Source organism: Phoxinus phoxinus (assembly GCF_949152265.1).
Source record: "Phoxinus phoxinus genome assembly, chromosome: 8".
Classification (NCBI taxonomy): domain Eukaryota; kingdom Metazoa; phylum Chordata; class Actinopteri; order Cypriniformes; family Leuciscidae; genus Phoxinus; species Phoxinus phoxinus.
In genome coordinates this window covers 420,783-440,992 of record NC_136883.1, presented here as the reverse complement: position 1 = coordinate 440,992, position 20,210 = coordinate 420,783, and the positions used below count along the sequence as shown (strand labels likewise).

General features: G+C 46.4%; 1 protein-coding gene across 6 annotated transcripts in view; it reads left to right on the top strand.

Moving 5' to 3' along the window:
- The window catches only part of st7 (suppression of tumorigenicity 7), a 31,598-nt gene that overhangs the window by 2,902 nt on the left and 8,486 nt on the right, over positions 1 to 20,210 (top strand). For all 6 annotated transcript variants that reach the window (XM_079621457.1, XM_079621459.1, XM_079621458.1 and 3 more), the window contains 11 exons: positions 5,836 to 5,918; positions 6,249 to 6,408; positions 6,497 to 6,551; positions 6,957 to 7,072; positions 7,152 to 7,227; positions 9,480 to 9,634; positions 14,092 to 14,189; positions 14,512 to 14,626; positions 14,994 to 15,066; positions 16,015 to 16,117; positions 19,031 to 19,181. In XM_079621457.1, the coding sequence (XP_079477583.1) occupies positions 5,836 to 5,918; positions 6,249 to 6,408; positions 6,497 to 6,551; positions 6,957 to 7,072; positions 7,152 to 7,227; positions 9,480 to 9,634; positions 14,092 to 14,189; positions 14,512 to 14,626; positions 14,994 to 15,066; positions 16,015 to 16,117; positions 19,031 to 19,181 (1,185 nt within the window). The remainder of the gene's footprint in view (positions 1 to 5,835; positions 5,919 to 6,248; positions 6,409 to 6,496; positions 6,552 to 6,956; positions 7,073 to 7,151; positions 7,228 to 9,479; positions 9,635 to 14,091; positions 14,190 to 14,511; positions 14,627 to 14,993; positions 15,067 to 16,014; positions 16,118 to 19,030; positions 19,182 to 20,210) is intronic.

Sequence of the window (20,210 nt, the reverse complement as noted above, 5' to 3'; positions counted from 1 at the left end):
ACATACAGTAAAACAGTGAAATATTATTATTGTTATAATGTAGATCAGCTGTTCTCTATGTGAATATAGTAAAGTGTAATTTATTCCTGTGATCAAAGCTGAGTTTATCATCATTACTCCAGTCTTGAGTGTCACATGATCCTCCAGAAATCAGAATAATATGAGGATCTGATGCTCAGGACACATTTATGATTATTATCAGTGTTGAACACAGTTCTGCTGCTTTATATCTTCGTTATGCATTTAATTTTTTACAATTCTTTACCGGCCCTTAATCTGCATGATTATAACATTACCGGCCCTTAATCTGCACGTTTATAACATTACCGGCCCTTAATCTGCACGTTTATAACATTACCGGCCCTTAATCTGCACGTTTATAACATTACCGGCCCTTAATCTGCACGATTATAACATTACCGGCCCTTAATCTGCACGTTTATAACATTACCGGCCCTTAATCTGCACGTTTATAACATTACCGGCCCTTAATCTGCACGTTTATAACATTACCGGCCCTTAATCTGCACGTTTATAACATTACCGGCCCTTAATCTGCGCGTTTATAACATTACCGGCCCTTAATCTGCGCGTTTATAACATTACCGGCCCTTAATCTGCACGATTATAACATTACCGGCCCTTAATCTGCACGATTATAACATTACCGGCCCTTAATCTGCACGTTTATAACATTACCGGCCCTTAATCTGCGCGTTTATAACATTACCGGCCCTTAATCTGCGCGTTTATAACATTACCGGCCCTTAATCTGCACGATTATAACATTACCGTCCCTTAATCTGCACGTTTATAACATTACCGGCCCTTAATCTGCACGATTATAACATTACCGGCCCTTAATCTGCACGTTTATAACATTACCGGCCCTTAATCTGCACGTTTATAACATTACCGGCCCTTAATCTGCACACTTATAACATTACCGGCCCTTAATCTGCACGTTTATAACATTACCGGCCCTTAATCTGCACGTCTATAACATTACCGGCCCTTAATCTGCGCGTTTATAACATTACCGGCCCTTAATCTGCACGTTTATAACATTACCGGCCCTTAATCTGCGCGTTTATAACATTACCGGCCCTTAATCTGCACGTTTATAACATTACCGGCCCTTAATCTGCACGTTTATAACATTACCGGCCCTTAATCTGCACGTTTATAACATTACCGGCCCTTAATCTGCACGTTTATAACATTACCGGCCCTTAATCTGCGCGTTTATAACATTACCGGCCCTTAATCTGCGCGTTTATAACATTACCGGCCCTTAATCTGCACGATTATAACATTACCGGCCCTTAATCTGCACGATTATAACATTACCGGCCCTTAATCTGCACGTTTATAACATTACCGGCCCTTAATCTGCGCGTTTATAACATTACCGGCCCTTAATCTGCGCGTTTATAACATTACCGGCCCTTAATCTGCACGATTATAACATTACCGTCCCTTAATCTGCACGTTTATAACATTACCGGCCCTTAATCTGCACGATTATAACATTACCGGCCCTTAATCTGCACGTTTATAACATTACCGGCCCTTAATCTGCACGTTTATAACATTACCGGCCCTTAATCTGCACACTTATAACATTACCGGCCCTTAATCTGCACGTTTATAACATTACCGGCCCTTAATCTGCACGTCTATAACATTACCGGCCCTTAATCTGCACGTTTATAACATTACCGGCCCTTAATCTGCACGTCTATAACATTACCGGCCCTTAATCTGCACACTTATAACATTACCGGCCCTTAATCTGCACGTTTATATTATTACCGGCCCTTAATCTGCACACTTATAACATTACCGGCCCTTAATCTGCACGTTTATAACATTACCGGCCCTTAATCTGCACGTTTATAACATTACCGGCCCTTAATCTGCACGTTTATAACATTACCGGCCCTTAATCTGCACGTTTATAACATTACCGGCCCTTAATCTGCACGTTTATAACATTACCGGCCCTTAATCTGCACGTTTATAACATTACCGGCCCTTAATCTGCACGTTTATAACATTACCGGCCCTTAATCTGCACGTTTATATTATTACCGGCCCTTAATCTGCACACTTATAACATTACCGGCCCTTAATCTGCACGTTTATATTATTACCGGCCCTTAATCTGCACGTCTATAACATTACCGGCCCTTAATCTGCACGTTTATAACATTACCGGCCCTTAATCTGCACGTTTATAACATTACCGGCCCTTAATCTGCACACTTATAACATTACCGGCCCTTAATCTGCACACTTATAACATTACCGGCCCTTAATCTGCACGTTTATAACATTACCGGCCCTTAATCTGCACGTTTATAACATTACCGGCCCTTAATCTGCACACTTATAACATTACCGGCCCTTAATCTGCACGTTTATAACATTACCGGCCCTTAATCTGCACGTCTATAACATTACCGGCCCTTAATCTGCACGTTTATAACATTACCGGCCCTTAATCTGCACGTTTATAACATTACCGGCCCTTAATCTGCACACTTATAACATTACCGGCCCTTAATCTGCACACTTATAACATTACCGGCCCTTAATCTGCACGTTTATAACATTACCGGCCCTTAATCTGCACACTTATAACATTACCGGCCCTTAATCTGCACGTTTATAACATTACCGGCCCTTAATCTGCACGTCTATAACATTACCGGCCCTTAATCTGCACGTCTATAACATTACCGGCCCTTAATCTGCACGTCTATAACATTACCGGCCCTTAATCTGCACGTTTATAACATTACCAGCCCTTAATCTGCACGTCTATAACATTACCGGCCCTTAATCTGCACGTTTATAACATTACCGGCCCTTAATCTGCACGTCTATAACATTACCGGCCCTTAATCTGCACGTTTATAACATTACCGGTTTGAACATTAATAAAATAAATAAATAAAAATACACCATTACAGTACAAACAGCCATTTATTATAGCTATAATATTATAATATTACGCCATATCGATGCTGAATCGACACCCTGCAGCCCTACACTGATATATCTGTAGACACTGTACAGATGTGGAGTCGGACATGCAGAGGAAGAGGCTGGTGTTTATAACACGGAAATGTTAAAGGGCAAATATCATGAAAATCGGACTTTCTACGTGTTTATAATCCGGTGCTTCTGTCAACCCAGAAAACGTGAAAAGTGAAACCCAGTAACTTTGTTTTGGTGAGCCTTTCTCTGCAAGCATGTCTAAAAATAATCCTTAATCTGCGCGTTTATGTCAGCGCTGTCTCATAAACCCCTCAGGAACTGTGGACACGTGTGTGAGAGTTCAACATGATGATGAGATGATCAGTGTAACTCCACAACAACTACACAAATGTCTCCGCTAACATCCAGAAGCTCTGAGTCTCTCCGTACGGCTGCGCTCGCTACTGGTTACTCTGGAGGAGTGAGATCGGCCGGTTCTGTTAGTGCCGGAGTTTCTGAAGCTCCGCCCTCTTCTGAGCGGAGGCGGAGCTAAAGCTCATCTGCATTTAAAGAGACGCACACAGAAACTGTGTGTTTTTGCTCACACCCAAAAAGTGGAAAATCAGACGAGATATAATAAATGATCTTTTCACACACACATTCTGGGGACGCATAGATTTATATCACATCTGGTGAAAAGGGCGTAATATGCCACTTAAGAAGTAAATCTTCCATACTTTTAAACGGTAGTGAGAAGACCTTTTGAAAGCATCTTCACAGAAATTAATGAGTGTGTGTGTGATTGGTCTCTCTCTCTCTGTGTGTGTGTGTGTGTGATCGGTCTCTCACTCTCTGTGTGTGTGATCGGTCTCTCTCTCTCTCTCTCTCTCTCTCTGAGTGTGTGTGATCGGTCTCTCTCTCTCTGAGTGTGTGTGATCGGTCTCTCTCTCTCTGAGTGTGTGTGATCGGTCTCTCTCTCTCTCTGTGTGTGTGTGTGTGTGTGTGTGTGATCGGTCTCTCTCTCTCTGTGTGTGTGTGTGATCGGTCTCTCTCTGTGTGTGTGTGTGTGTGTGTGTGTGTGTGTGTGTGTGTGTGTGTGTGTGTGTGTGTGTGTGTGTGTGTGATCGGTCTCTCTCTCTCTCTGTGTGTGTGTGATCGGTCTCTCTCTCTCTGTGTGTGTGTGTGTGTGTGTGTGTGTGTGATCGGTCTCTCTCTCTCTCTGTGTGTGTGTGTGTGTGATCGGTCTCTCTCTCTCTCTGTGTGTGTGTGTGTGTGTGTGTGATCGGTCTCTCTCTCTCTCTCTCTCTCTGTGTGTGTGTGTGTGTGATCGGTCTCTCTCTCTCTCTGTGTGTGTGTGTGTGTGTGATCGGTCTCTCTCTCTCTCTGTGTGTGTGATTGGTCTCTCTCTCTCTCTCTGTGTGTGTGTGTGTGTGATCGGTCTCTCTCTCTCTCTGTGTGTGTGTGTGTGTGTGTGTGTGATCGGTCTCTCTCTCTCTCTGTGTGTGTGTGTGTGTGTGTGTGTGATCGGTCTCTCTCTCTCTCTGTGTGTGTGTGATCGGTCTCTCTCTCTCTGTGTGTGTGTGTGTGTGTGTGTGATCGGTCTCTCTCTCTCTGTGTGTGTGTGTGTGTGTGTGTGTGTGATCGGTCTCTCTCTCTCTCTGTGTGTGTGTGTGTGTGTGTGTGTGATCGGTCTCTCTCTCTCTCTGTGTGTGTGTGTGTGTGATCGGTCTCTCTCTCTCTCTGTGTGTGTGTGTGTGTGTGTGATCGGTCTCTCTCTCTCTCTGTGTGTGTGTGATCGGTCTCTCTCTCTCTGTGTGTGTGTGTGTGTGATCGGTCTCTCTCTCTCTGTGTGTGTGTGTGTGTGTGATTGGTCTCTCTCTCTCTCTCTGTGTGTGTGTGTGTGTGATCGGTCTCTCTCTCTCTCTGTGTGTGTGTGTGTGTGTGTGATCGGTCTCTCTCTCTCTCTGTGTGTGTGTGATCGGTCTCTCTCTCTCTGTGTGTGTGTGTGTGTGATCGGTCTCTCTCTCTCTGTGTGTGTGTGTGTGTGTGTGTGTGTGTGTGTGTGTGATCGGTCTCTCTCTCTCTCTCTGTGTGTGTGTGTGTGTGATCGGTCTCTCTCTCTCTCTGTGTGTGTGTGTGTGTGTGTGATCGGTCTCTCTCTCTCTCTGTGTGTGTGATCGGTCTCTCTCTCTCTCTGTGTGTGTGTGTGTGTGTGTGATCGGTCTCTCTCTCTCTGTGTGTGTGTGAGACTGAGGCCTGTAGATGGAGTGTGTGATGAATGGATCTTCTGTGTGTGTGAGAGTCTCTCCAGCTGAATGAATGAGTGCAGCTGCTGGCGGACGGACGCCGTGTGTCTGGATGTTCATCGAGTGTGTCGCTCTGTTATCAGACGCTCGTCCCGTGTCGGTTCGCCTGCTGCTCTTTAACACTCAGTACAGTGAGGAGGAACGTTCAACCGAAAATAAGTGTTTCACCGTCACGTCTTTCTTCTGCACAGCATACACAAGATCTCGTGTAGAGCGTTTGCACTGTTTTTGTCTGTACAGTGAGAGTCAGCGGTCACAGGATGTGATGTCATGTGTCATCCGTCAGGTGTGAGTGAGCTCAGCAAGATAGATGATGTCATGAGTGATGATGTCATGTTCAGGTGCACACACACACTGGCTGATTACAGAGCGACTGAAACTGTATAAACACACATGAGTCACGTGCTGTCAGAACTTAATTTACATGAATGAATAATGATCAACTCATGCTGTCGACTCAGTGTGTGTTTGATGTCTGATTGGTCTCTCTCTCTCTCTCTGTGTGTGTGTGTGTGTGTGTGTGTGTGTGTGTGTGTGTGCGCAGTGAGCATGTTCCTCAACACTTTGACCCCCAAGTTCTACGTGGCGTTGACGGGCACCTCATCCCTCATCTCAGGACTCATTCTGGTGAGTTGGGTGTTCCTGCACAGCGTCTGATCGGCCGGCTTCACGTTCAGGACAACACTCGCTCTGACAGACCAGCTTTATTCATGTTCTGCACGATCCCCTTTCTTTTAAACATATCAGAAAAGCTTTTTATCTTATGAAAATGTGAAACATCTTGTGTAATTTTAAACTGCTGTATTTTTTATTGTTTTTATTGAATTAATTCCTTCCGATTGAGTAACCGCAGGCCTGTGTGTGTAAGAGCCGCTCTGGGGCTTTATTTGTGGACCAGTGCAGACGTGTGATTGCGTGTAGATGAGTGTTGCGTGATCACGATGTGGTGTGTCTCAGATCTTCGAGTGGTGGTATTTCCGGAAGTACGGGACGTCGTTCATCGAGCAGGTTTCGGTCAGTCACCTGCGTCCTCTGCTAGGTGGAGTGGACACCAGTTCTCCCAGCAACACCAGTGCCAGTAATGGAGACGCCGACTCCAGCCGGCAGAGCGTCTCAGGTCAGCTGTCAATCATCAATCAATCACTGTCAGTCTGAGTTTATGAGTGTTTAACACTGTTTTCGTGTGTGTGTGTGTGTGTGTGTAGAGTGTAAGGTTTGGAGAAATCCGCTCAATCTGTTCAGAGGAGCTGAATATAACCGGTGAGTGACCGTCAAAACAAGCTAGTCCATCTTTAACTGTCTGGTAAATGCTGGTTATATATATATTTTTTTTTTGTGATTTTAAAATGCTTTTTATTTTAGTTTTAGGTTTGTAAGGCCGCTCAATTTTGACGAAAAGGTTGTGATTTATAAATCAATTTGACAACTATAAAATGTTTATATTATTATTTTTATTATTTTTTCTATTACTAAATAAAGATATTAAACAAAATGAGAAATATTACTATTGTAATATTTAATTGAAAAATAATAATAATTTTATTTTATAGTACATATTTTCTTCTTTTTCAAACATTAAACGATCAAGCTTTTATTTAGTCAGAAACACGCATGAACCGACGGCGCGAGAGTAACCGATGCTGATGCGAGTGTGTTTGCTTGCAGGTACACGTGGGTAACGGGGCGAGAGCCGCTCACATACTACGACATGAATCTGTCAGCGCAGGATCATCAGACGTTCTTCACCTGTGACTCGGATCACCTGCGGCCTGCAGACGCCAGTAAGAGCACAGCATCACTGATTCAGCTCAGCGTCTGGGAGACCTTTGCATAAGTGTGTGTGTGTGTGTGTGTTGACAGTCATGCAGAAGGCCTGGAGAGAGAGGAATCCTCAGGCTCGGATCACGGCGGCTCACGAAGCTCTGGATCTGGAGGAGTGAGTAATGATCTGCATAACACCGGTGCACTGGACAGCTGATGGGTCCGGCCTGCTTTACTCCTGAAGTCAAGACAAATCAGTCTCAACCCACAGGCAATCAGAAGAGCGTGTGGGCGGAGCCGCTCTGCGTTCGCAACCAACGGATAAATATACAATCAAATTCATAAATATTATACCATTTTAACATGATTGCTCTGCGGTCATTTTTGACTGAAAAATATTACTTTTTTTGTTTTGTTTTTAAAACTTCACCGGAATTGTACGAAACTTGATAAAGGCACTTAAAAAAAATTGATGGACATGATTCGAACAGGTTTATTGGTCCTGAAAATAATATTTACACTTGTGCTCCTTGCGGTCGAAAATGTGCGCATTGGAAATAAACGGGAGACTAGTTTCCTCTAGTGGAAGCGCTTGGTACTGCAGCCGAACAACATCTCACTGAAAGCTTATTTTTGGAGATATCAAGCTCAAATTTGGAACACAACTTGTTTAGATTTATGGCTTTGGTTTTCTCACAGTTTTAGAGTAAAACATGTTTTTTTAAATATATATTTCATATAAAAATTGCATTGCATTTTTCATAACAATAAACGTAAAATTCTGTAACTTTTTAAGCACTTTTTCAAAAAATGTCACTTTAGCAATAATCTGCCAAGAAGTCTTTGAAAAGAGATCAATCAAAATGAAATTTTCAGGTCAATGTTCAAAACGTGAATGAATGGATTATAAATACAGCATAAATATAATTTAGTACCGCAGAACTAAAATATAGTGCATCAAATTAAATAATCGATCCGACAGGCGCAGAGCACCAGAGGGCTAGAAGCACACACTGAGGGACTGAAACTATCTTTGTCATAGAACTTGTTTGTTCACAGCTTGGATGTTTACTGATCTGAGGTCAATTATTCATCGTCGGCTATAAAGGTCACTAGACGCTTTTATCCTTAAAGGGGTCATGACATGAGAAACTAAATTTGCCTTGATCTTTTGGTATATAAGAGGTCTTTGTACCATTAAAACGTCCTGCAAGTTTCATAGCTTAAGACGTCCTCCCCATTATAAACGAATCATTTATTTAATCAAGCTCTAAATACAGCTCGTTCTGGATCCATGGTAAGAAGTGACGTCACGGTACGAAGTGACGTACCAGCGTTTGCATATGACCGCCTCCGGCACAAGACAACTACGCTTTAAGCGCAAGGCAACTACGCTTTAAGCGCAAGGCAACTACGCTCATGTCGTATCATCGTCGCGCCTCACAAGTGTTCAGTGGACGGACAGCGAGTGGGTCTGTGTACAGGGAAATGACGACGCCGCAGATGTGCTGTTCCTGCTGTGGACAAACAACATCTGTGAATACGCTGTGAAAGATCCAGTCGTCAGGGAAAAATGGATGCACTTTATTTTTTGCGGACGTCTCAGTCACGGCAGTGTTAGTTTAAGCGTTTGTTCTGTACATTTGAAGGATGACTGTTTTGAGAACAAATCCCAAAATGATGCTGGCCTTGCCAGAAAACTGTTGCTCAAAGATAAGTCCGTGCCGACTATTCTGGGCTCAACAACGACGACACAAACTGTAAATAATGTATTTAAAACTTTAAACTACTTTTTAAATACGCCGAATCCGCAAATGTTCTGGCTGGGGGCGTTAATAATTAGGCATAGGCACTGACGTTAGCCAATCACAGCAGTGGGCGTTAACACTGAACTCTTAAAGGGGAAACACCCCCAGAACAGACTGTGTGAATCAGAGGATGAGGAACAGGGAAAAGGTCATAAATCACTACATTTTAAAAGTTTTTTGTAAAAAAAACTATAGTAATACTATAATTGCACCTAAGGGAACATAATAATAAAAAATAAAAAAACATGTCATGACCCCTTTAAATAAAACACACAATCAGTTCCTGAAGTCATACTCTGTGTTGCTGTTCCAGCCTCGACCAACGTAGCAGAAGTAGAAACCGTTTCTAGAGTAGAACCCCATCACGGATGAAAACTCTGATTATCGCACATTTGAACTGGTTAGGACAGTTTTATACTAACAATCACGCTAGAATATTCTCTGTTGTCCCTCATAGAGGAAGTCAATACTATTATTGTTGCTGTTTGTTTTAGTGGCAGATTATGATGTGAATTCCTGACCAACAAACCCTGGATCAGCTCTAAACTCTTGTGTGGTAATGGAGGGAGAGTGTGTGTTCCCGTGTGTGTGTTCTGAGCACTGCTTGTGTGTGTGGCAGGTGTGCGACGGCGTATGTTCTCCTGGCGGAGGAGGAGGCCACAACCATCGTGGAGGCGGAGAAGCTCTTCAAGCAGGCGCTGAAGGTGGGAGAGATCTGCTACCGGCGCAGTCAGCAGCTCCAGCACCACGGGGCCCAGTACGAGGCCCAGCACAGTGAGTGACCCCTGACCCCTGACCTCACACACACACCTCACTGAGAGAGATCTGCTACCGGCGCAGTCAGCAGCTCCAGCACCACGGGGCCCAGTACGAGGCCCAGCACAGTGAGTGACCCCTGACCTCTGACCTCACACACACACCTCACTGAGAGAGATCTGCTACCGGCGCAGTCAGCAGCTCCAGCACCACGGGGCCCAGTACGAGGCCCAGCACAGTGAGTGACCCCTGACCCCTGACCTCTGACCCCTGACCTCACACACACACCTCACTGAGAGAGATCTGCTACCGGCGCAGTCAGCAGCTCCAGCACCACGGGGCTCAGTACGAGGCCCAGCACAGTGAGTGACCCCTGACCCCTGACCTCACACACACACCTCACTGAGAGAGATATGTTACCGGCGCAGTCAGCAGCTCCAGCACCACAGGGCTCAGTACGAGGCCCAGCACAGTGAGTGACCCCTGACCCCTGACCTCTGACCTCACACGCACACCTCACTGAGAGCGATCCGTTACCGGCGCAGTCAGCAGCTTCAGCACCATGCCTCTTCTGACCTCACACACACCTGACCTCACACACACCTGACCTCACACACACCTGACCTCACACACACACACCTCACTTCTTCAGTTGTCCTTTGAAATCCGTTGTTGTTTGATGGCTGATCAGTCCTGGACCCACAAGCTCTATTGCTGGAGGGCATATATATGTGGTGGTAACAGTGGCAGCCGTGGCTTCTGGCTCTCCACCTCTAGCGTACGAGTCCCATCTCATCCTGCAGATCCTCAGGTCTGATCTTCCTCTTCCTCAAGGCGTTCTTCATCTGATCCTCCTTCGGCCCCCAGCTGAGCGTCGACCATGATGTAACTGGCCGTATCACATGTTTCTGATCTAACATCCTTACCACATGCCCCAACCACTGCAGTGGCGCTGGGTGATCATGGCCTCAATACTCCTGCAGTTGGTCTTTAAGTATTTCGGTGAGGCACACGATTACGCAGGTGATTCCCAGAATGCGCTGAAGGACTTGATGTGACGGCTGTAGGTTACCCACGCTCCACAGCTATAGAGGAGGGTCGTTGGGTATATATGGTGACCTTTGTGGAGGGATGAAGGCTCTTATTATGAAAGACTCTACACCAAAGTCTCCCAAAGGCAGCTGATGCCTGTTTAATTCGGCTCTGGATTTCGTTGTCGATGCTTCTATCCTCAGAGAGAATACTAGATTTGAAAGATGGCACTACTGACAGCTGTTCATCTCCAACAGTGAAGGCAGGTAATGTGGGTGGGACATTGGTACTCCATTGGCAGACCACTTCTGTCTTGGTGGATTTGACAGTCAGCCGCCCTGCTGTACGCCCTCACCGCCACAGCAAGGACAGTCTGAAGATCCTCCGGAGTATGGGCCACAAGAGCACAGTCTGTATACTGCAGCTCCAGGACCTGCTCTCTACAGATTAGTGAGGTTGCGTGTAGCCTTCTAATATTAAAGAGGTTGCAATCTAATCTGAAGTCCACTGCCACACCACTGCGGTTTTCAATCTGGTTGTGGAGAAGCTTGGTGACACACAGGAGGAAGAGGTTAAAGAGCACTGGTGCTAACAAGTCAAGTCATCTTCATTTTTATAGCGCTTTTAACAATGTAGATTGTTTCAAAGCGACTTTACAGAGATAAATGGATAGTTTAAGGTAACAGATTGTTTTGGCTTTATAGCGGTTCTTGAATAATGTTATTTTCCAGCTAAAGTTAGTTATGATTGATTCACTTCCGTCGCAATGATCATTAGTTATTAAATTAGAGACCGCTAAGACGACACGTTCTCTCTACACAAACTTTAAAAGCGAACCTGTGAGAAACACTGATGGCGCTCACGTGCGCATCAAGAATGAATTCTATAGTTATAATTCTATAGCGCATTTGAATATATGTGTGCAGGTTTGTAATTCCCTACAAACCAAGCCTTAAACTACTTGTCTGGCCTTCATTTTGATACAGAATTTGATCACTTCGGGGGAGATACGCGAAACCGAAATTATCCCGACAATGCTTTATCTGTAGAGTGGTAAAGGGATCCTCCATAGGGAGAGACTAGTTGGCACTTCAGCGCTGCGTTGTCATCGGGCTAGCACTCACCCCTGCCTCACCCCAGTGTGTACAGGGAAGGGCTCGGACTCTTGGCCGCCTATGGTCACCCGAGCATCATCCCATCATGGAATTGGCGGAGGATGTTAACAAACTTATTGGGACAGCCAAACCTGAGAAGGACATCCCATAAGAGCTCTCTTTGTATAGTATCAAATGCTTTGGAGAGATCGACAAAGGCCACAAACATGTCCTGATGTTGCTCCCGGCACTTTTCCTGATGCTGCCGGCTGTGAAGATCATGTCGATCGTGCTTCTGTTCTTTCTAAATCCACACTGTGATTCTGGCAGCATTGACTCAGTGATGTTGTTAATAAGTCTCTGAAGCAGCACCTTGGTCATGACCTTACCACCAACAGAAAGGAGTGATATGCCCCTACTATTGCCGCAGACGGCCTGGTCACCCTTGTTCTTATAAATGACTATAATGTTTGCATCTCTCCATTGCTGTGGGATGTTCTCATCAGTCCAGGCCTTGGTGATGTGCTGGTAGAGGGTGCGCTTAAATATGTAACGCCATCCCCAGTAGCACTATCTTCACCATGATGAGGTAAATACGGATGGCAAAGCTGGTCCCAGGACAACCGGTCCCCCATCTTGGCTGCAGGAGGTGCTCCCTTAGCCTTGTTTGAACAGACTAACCACAAGGCAGTGGGGCTATTTGGCCATAGCTGGGACAGTGGTTGACGGGCACCAGGGTGTGTCCACACAGTGTCTCTGCAAGCCGGGAGAGCAACAAGCCGGGAGAGCAACAAGCCGGGAGAGCAACAAGCCGGGAGAGCAACAAGCCGGGGGAGCAACAAGCCGGGGGAGCAACAAGCCGGGAGAGCAACAAGCCGGGAGAGCAACAAGCCGGGAGAGCAACAAGCCGGGAGAGCAACAAGCCGGGAGAGCAACAAGCCGGGAGAGCAACAAGCCGAGGGAGCAACAAGCCGGGAGAGCAACAAGCCGGGAGAGCAACAAGCCGGGAGAGCAACAAGCCGAGGGAGCAACAAGCCGGGAGAGCAACAAGCCGAGGGAGCAACAAGCCGGGAGAGCAACAAGCCGGGAGAGCAACAAGCCGAGGGAGCAACAAGCCGGGGGAGCAACAAGCCGGGAGAGCAACAAGCCGAGAGAGCAACAAGCCGAGGGAGCAACAAGCCGAGGGAGCAACAAGCCGAGGGAGCAACAAGCCGGGAGAGCAACAAGCCGGGAGAGCAACAAGCCGGGGGAGCAACAAGCCGAGGGAGCAACAAGCCGAGGGAGCAACAAGCCGGGAGAGCAACAAGCCGGGAGAGCAACAAGCCGGGGGAGCAACAAGCCGGGGGAGCAACAAGCCGGGAGAGCAACAAGCCGGGAGAGCAACAAGCCGGGAGAGCAACAAGCCGGGAGAGCAACAAGCCGAGGGAGCAACAAGCCGGGAGAGCAACAAGCCGGGAGAGCAACAAGCCGGGGGAGCAACAAGCCGGGAGAGCAACAAGCCGAGAGAGCAACAAGCCGAGAGAGCAACAAGCCGAGGGAGCAACAAGCCGAGGGAGCAACAAGCCGAGGGAGCAACAAGCCGAGGGAGCAACAAGCCGAGGGAGCAACAAGCCGGGGGAGCAACAAGCCGGGGGAGCAACAAGCCGGGGGAGCAACAAGCCGGGGGAGCAACAAGCCGGGGGAGCAACAAGCCGAGAGAGCAGCAAGCCGAGGGAGCAGCAAGCCGGGGGAGCAACAAGCCGGGGGAGCAACAAGCCGGGGGAGCAACAAGCCGGGAGAGCAACAAGCCGGGAGCGCAACAAGCCGGGAGAGCAACAAGCCGGGAGAGCAACAAGCCGGGAGAGCAACAAGCCGGGAGAGCAACAAGCCGGGAGAGCAACAAGCCGAGGGAGCAACAAGCCGAGGGAGCAACAAGCCGGGAGAGCAACAAGCCGGGGAAGCAACAAGCTACGCTGATGTTCATTGAGAGAAATAAACAGCAGCCTATGGCTAATAAAACTGATGATAACTGATCTTTACCGAAGCAAATGTGTTAATCCACATTTAGACGAGCTGATGATGATGTAACCTTGAGGGAGGCGTGGTCAGGCCTTTTGGACACGCCCCCGTCTCTTGACTCCACCCCCACGACAAAACAATGTAAACCGCAAAGAGAAAACTATGACGAGCGCACACACGTGACTCACAGGTGTCGCTGTGGACAATGTGTGCTGCTGAAAATCTGTTGCTGCGCAAGCTTCTGTTATGGCAGTCATGGATTTTTGCAATTAATTATACATATATTTTTGCTCTATTTTATTAATATTTTGTTATTCTTTGTTTTTGTGTTCGCGTGTGTGTGTTTCATAGGAAGAGACACAAACGTGTTAGTCTACATCAAGAGAAGACTCGCCATGTGCTCCAGAAAGCTCGGCCGCACGCGAGAAGCCGTCAAGATGATGCGAGACGTGAGTGACCTTTGACTCTTGACACACACTCTGATCCACACAGAAGATATGAACGCCATTTTCAATTATAATGGATTCAGAAAACTGAAAGTGATATTCAGTGAGAGTTCTCTATATTATATATAGTTCTAGATATCTTGAACAGTCAGATGAATGACGGTCTGCTGTTTTATCACACACGCACACACACACACATACACGCACACACACACACACACACACACACACACACACACACACACACACACACACACACACACACACACACACACACACAGTCTGCAGTGGTGGAGAATGTGAGCTGTTCCTGTGTTTCCTGCAGTTAATGAAGGAGTTTCCTCTGCTCAGCATGTTCAATATTCATGAGAACCTGCTGGAGTCTCTTCTGGAGCTGCAGAACTACGCTGATGTTCAGGCCGTGCTCGCCAAGTACGACGGTACGACACACACACACACACACACACCGTTACAGATGTCTTCGCATGTATTGCATGACAATATTGTGAGGAAACATGAAGATATGAGAGGAGAGACTGTCCTGATGGTGATCTGTGGGGGGAAATATACTTATTAATTTCTGACATTTCTATTGCTCTCCATGTTCAAGGACTGTGTATTGTTTAAATTTTAATGCACAAAAGTTCAAAGTTTGACTCAAATTAAAAGCATGATTTTATGTCGGTGTTTGGCACTTTTCCATCCTGTTTTTCCACAACTTGTGTTCGAGTCCTCAGGCGTATGTTTTGAGTCTCTTATGGATAATGATGTACTTCTCAATCATCACATGATTGTTGTCTTCCACAGACATCAGTTTGCCAAAGTCTGCCACGATCTGCTACACAGCGGCGCTTCTGAAGGCCAGAGCCGTGTCCGATAAGTGAGTTTGCATTCGCCTGCTCTATTATTCATGACTGGCTTGATAATGGTTTAATTGCTAAATAAATGAATGCTACATAATATAAGGTGTTTATCACGTGAATGCAGCAATGCCGCTCGGCACTGTAAGTTATATATCATTGAGCAGGAACTTTGCACACATCCGCCTTATTTAGCAATGCAGAAGTCAGCTGCCTTCCTCCGATTCATTAACCGCTATAGAAGAATAACAAAGTGTAGTAAACGATAAAGCTATTTGTGCTACAAGCCACTTTGTTTTTGATTATGTGAATACATTTAAATAATATTATAAGAAATGCCAGTTTGCAATATAAAGTAACATAACGGACTGGTTTTGTAAAGTTAAAATAACTGGAAGTTTATAAAGCTGTAACATTTAACTCACAAACGGCCACAAACGTTAAAAACAAGGTGGTCAGAAGAACAAACTTTCTAACTCGATAATCTGTCTCAAAGAGGGGGAAGTCATTCTCATAATAATATACTCATTATAGGCTGATATCAGGTTTTAAAAAATTATATTAGTCAAGTCAGCTTTATTACTATAGCGCTTTATACAATACAGATTGTTTTAAAGCAGCTTTACAGTGATAAACAGGAAAATTATTAATTTCGTCTGTTCAGCTGAAGTCAGTTCAGTGTAAAGATCATTAATTAATAAAATCGTTAATTTAATCTATAAGGCAGTTCTGGAGAAAACAGTGATGCCATCATCCGCTCAGTTCAGTTCTCATAACACGGCGTCAGTACTGTCAGATCAATAATAGTGTTGAATATTACGTGGCAGGAACCCAAACTCCATCAGTGACCGAATGAAGAGAAAACCTTGGGAGAAACCAGACTGTCCAACGAACCAACAGTGAATGATTATGACTCAGGCAGCAGAGCTGGTGTGTTTCGCTGTAATAACTCTGATGTGTGTGTGCAGGTTTTCTCCAGAGGCGGCTTCACGGAGAGGCTTGAGCACCGCAGAAATGAATGCAGTGGAAGCCATACACAGAGCCGTGGAGTTCAACCCACACGTACCCAAAGTGAGCCACACTCCCTCACCGTTACACAGCTGAGTGTGAGAGTGAGTGAGTGTGAGAGTGAGTGAGTGTGAGAGTGAGTGAGTGTGAGAGTGAGTGAGTGTGAGAGTGAGTGAGTGTGAGTGAGTGAGAGTGAGTGTGAGTGAGTGTGAGAGTGAGTGAGTGTGAGAGTGAGTGAGTGTGAGTGTGAGTGTGAGTGAGTGAGTGAGTGTGAGTGAGAGTGAGTGTGAGAGTGTGAGAGTGAGTGAGTGAGTGAGTGAGTGAGTGAGTGAGTGTGAGAGTGAGTGTGAGAGTGAGTGTGAGTGTGAGTGTGAGTGTGAGTGTGAGTGTGAGAGTGAGTGTGAGAGTGAGTGTGAGAGTGAGTGTGAGAGTGAGTGTGAGAGTGAGTGTGAGAGTGAGTGTGAGAGTGAGTGTGAGAGTGAGTGTGAGAGTGAGTGTGAGAGTGAGTGTGAGAGTGAGTGAGAGAGTGAGTGTGAGAGTGAGAGTGTGAGAGTGAGTGTGAGAGTGAGTGAGTGTGAGAGTGAGTGAGTGTGAGAGTGAGTGAGTGTGAGAGTGAGTGAGTGTGAGTGTGAGAGTGAGTGTGAGAGTGAGTGAGTGAGTGAGTGTGTGAGAGTGTGAGTGAGTGTGAGAGTGAGAGTGAGTGAGTGTGAGAGTGAGTGTGAGTGAGTGTGAGAGTGAGTGTGAGAGTGAGTGAGTGTGAGTGTGAGTGAGTGTGAGAGTGAGTGTGAGTGAGTGTGAGAGTGAGTGTGAGAGTGAGTGTGAGAGTGAGTGAGTGTGAGAGTGAGTGTGAGTGAGTGAGTGTGAGAGTGAGTGTGAGAGTGAGAGTGAGTGTGAGTGTGAGAGTGAGTGTGAGAGTGAGTGTGAGAGTGAGTGTGAGAGTGAGTGTGAGAGTGAGTGTGAGAGTGAGTGTGAGAGTGAGTGTGAGAGTGAGTGTGAGAGTGAGAGTGAGTGTGAGAGTGAGAGTGAGAGTGAGTGTGAGTGTGAGAGTGAGTGAGTGAGTGAGTGAGTGAGTGTGAGAGTGAGTGTGAGAGTGAGTGTGAGAGTGAGTGTGAGAGTGAGTGTGAGAGTGAGTGTGAGAGTGAGTGTGAGAGTGAGTGTGAGAGTGAGTGTGAGAGTGAGAGTGAGTGTGAGAGTGAGAGTGAGTGTGAGTGTGAGAGTGAGTGTGAGAGTGAGTGTGAGAGTGAGTGTGAGAGAGTGAGTGTGTGAGTGAGTGTGAGAGTGAGTGAGTGTGAGAGTGAGTGAGTGTGAGTGAGTGAGTGTGAGTGAGTGTGAGGTGAGTGAGTGTGAGAAGTGTGAGTGTGAGAAGTGTGAGTGTGAGAAGAGTGAGTGTGTGAGTGTGAGAAGATTGAGTGTGAGTGTGAGAAGTGTGAGAGTGAGTGAGTGAGTGTGAGAGTGAGTGAGTGAGTGTGAGAGTGAGTGAGTGAGTGTGAGAGTGAGTGAGTGTGAGAGTGAGTGAGTGTGAGAGTGAGTGAGTGTGAGAGTGAGTGAGTGTGAGAGTGAGTGAGTGAGTGAGTGAGTGTGAGAGTGAGTGAGTGAGAGTGAGAGTGAGTGTGAGAGTGTGAGAGAGTGTGAGTGAGTGTGAGAGTGAGTGAGTGTGTGAGTGTGAGAAGTGTGAGTGTGAGAAGTGTGAGTGTGAGAAGTGTGAGAGTTAGAAGTGTGAGTGTGAGAAGTGTGAGTGTGAGAGAGTGTGAGTGTGAGAAGTGTGAGAGTGAGAAGTGTGAATGTGAGAAGTGTGAGTGTGAGAAGTGTGAGTGTGAGAAGTGTGAGAGTGAGTGTGAGTGTGAGAGTGAGTGTTTGAGTGAGTGTGAGAGTGAGTGTGAGAGTGAGTGTGAGAGTGAGTGTGAGAGTGAGTGTGAGAGTGAGTGTGAGAGTGAGTGTGAGAGTGAGTGTGAGAGTGAGTGTGAGTGTGAGAAGTGTGAGTGTGAGAAGTGTGAGTGTGAGAAGTGTGAGTGTGAGAAGTGTGAGTGTGAGAAGTGTGAGTGTGAGAAGTGTGAGTGTGAGAAGTGTGAGTGTGAGAAGTGTGAGTGTGAGAAGTGTGAGTGTGAGAAGTGTGAGTGTGAGTGTGAGTGTGAGAAGTGTGAGTGTGAGAAGAGTGAGTGTGTGAGTGTGAGAAGATTGAGTGTGAGAGTGAGTGTGAGAGTGAGTGTGAGAGTGAGTGTGAGAGTGAGTGTGAGAGTGAGTGTGAGAGTGAGTGTGAGAGTGAGTGTGAGAGTGAGTGTGAGAGTGAGTGTGAGAGTGAGTGTGAGAGTGAGTGTGAGAGTGAGTGTGAGAGTGAGTGTGAGAGTGAGTGTGAGAGTGAGTGTGAGAGAGTGTGAGAGAGTCTGAGAGTGAGTGTGAGAGTGAGTGTGAGAGTGAGTGTGAGAGTGAGTGTGAGTGTGAGTGTGAGTGTGAGTGTGAGAGTGAGTGTGAGAGTGAGTGTGAGAGTGAGTGTGAGAGTGAGTGTGAGTGTGAGAGTGAGTGTGAGAGTGAGTGTGAGAGTGAGTGTGAGTGAGAGTGAGAGTGAGTGTGAGAGTGAGTGAGAGTGAGTGTGAGAGTGAGTGTGAGAGTGAGTGTGAGAGTGAGTGTGAGAGTGAGTGTGAGAGTGAGTGTGAGAGTGAGTGTGAGAGTGAGTGTGAGAGTGAGTGTGAGAGTGAGTGTGAGAGTGAGAGTGAGTGTGAGAGTGAGTGTGAGAGTGAGTGTGAGAGTGAGTGTGAGAGTGAGTGTGAGAGTGAGTGTGAGAGTGAGTGTGAGAGTGAGTGTGAGAGTGAGTGTGAGAGTGAGAGTGAGTGTGAGAGTGAGTGTGAGAGTGAGTGTGAGAGTGAGTGTGAGAGTGAGTGTGAGAGTGAGTGTGAGAGTGAGTGTGAGAGTGAGTGTGAGAGTGAGTGTGAGAGAGAGAGTGTGATAGTGTGTGACCTGTGTTGACCCGTGTCTCCTCAGTACCTCTTAGAGATGAAGAGCCTGATCCTGCCACCGGAACACATCCTGAAGCGCGGAGACAGCGAGGCGATTGCGTACACATTCTTCCACCTGCAGCACTGGAAGCGAGTCGAGGGAGCGCTCAACCTGCTGCACTGCACCTGGGAGGGAAGTGAGTGACACACACACACACACTCTCACGCTCGCTCACTCACTCTCTCTCACACACACTCAGTCACACACACACACTCTGTCACACACACACTCTTACGCTCCCTCACTCACTCTCTCTCACACACACTCTCACAAACTCACACACTCTCAGTCACACACACACTCTCACGCTCGCTCACTCACTCTCTCTCACACACTCTCACACACACTCTCACGCTCGCTCACTCACTCTCTCTCTCACACACACACACACACACGCTCGCTCATTCACTCTCTCACACACACACTCTCACTCTCACACACACTCTCACGCTCGCTCACTCACTCTCTCTCACTCACTCACTCAATTCAATTCAATTCAATTCAGAAAGCTTTATTGGCATGACAAAAATACATCTTGTATTGCCAAAGCATCAATACAACATAGAAAATGATTTAGTACAGAAAATAATTAATTTTAAATAAATGTAAAATAAATAAATGGTTGAACACTATGAACATTTCAGAAATCTGTGAAAAGTTAGAATTCAGTGTGTGTGTGTGTGTGTGTGTGTGTGTGTGTGTGTGTGTGTGTGTGTGTGTGTGTGTGTGTGTGTGTGTGTGAGCGCATCACTGATTGGTCGTCAACTCTCTCTTTTTGTGACAAGCATCAATGTATCTTGCCGCTAGTATGATACAGTCTCTTTTTTCTCCTAATAGATGTTGAAATTGTGTTTTTTTGTTTAGTTTGATGAAGTTAGGGTAAAGTATTTCAAATTTAGTGTAAAAAGTCCCTCTAATGTCCTCATAGTTGGGACAGCTGGTGAGGAAGTGTTGCTCGGTCTCCACTTCTCCCTGGTCACAGTGCGGGCAGATGCGGCTCTCTCTGAGCAGCCAGTGCTGTCTGTATCTCACACACACACACACACACACACACACACACACACACACACACACACACACACACACACACACACACACAGTGCTGTCTGTATCTGCCCGTCTCTACACTCAGTGTGTGATTGCTCAGTCTGTACCTCGTCATCAT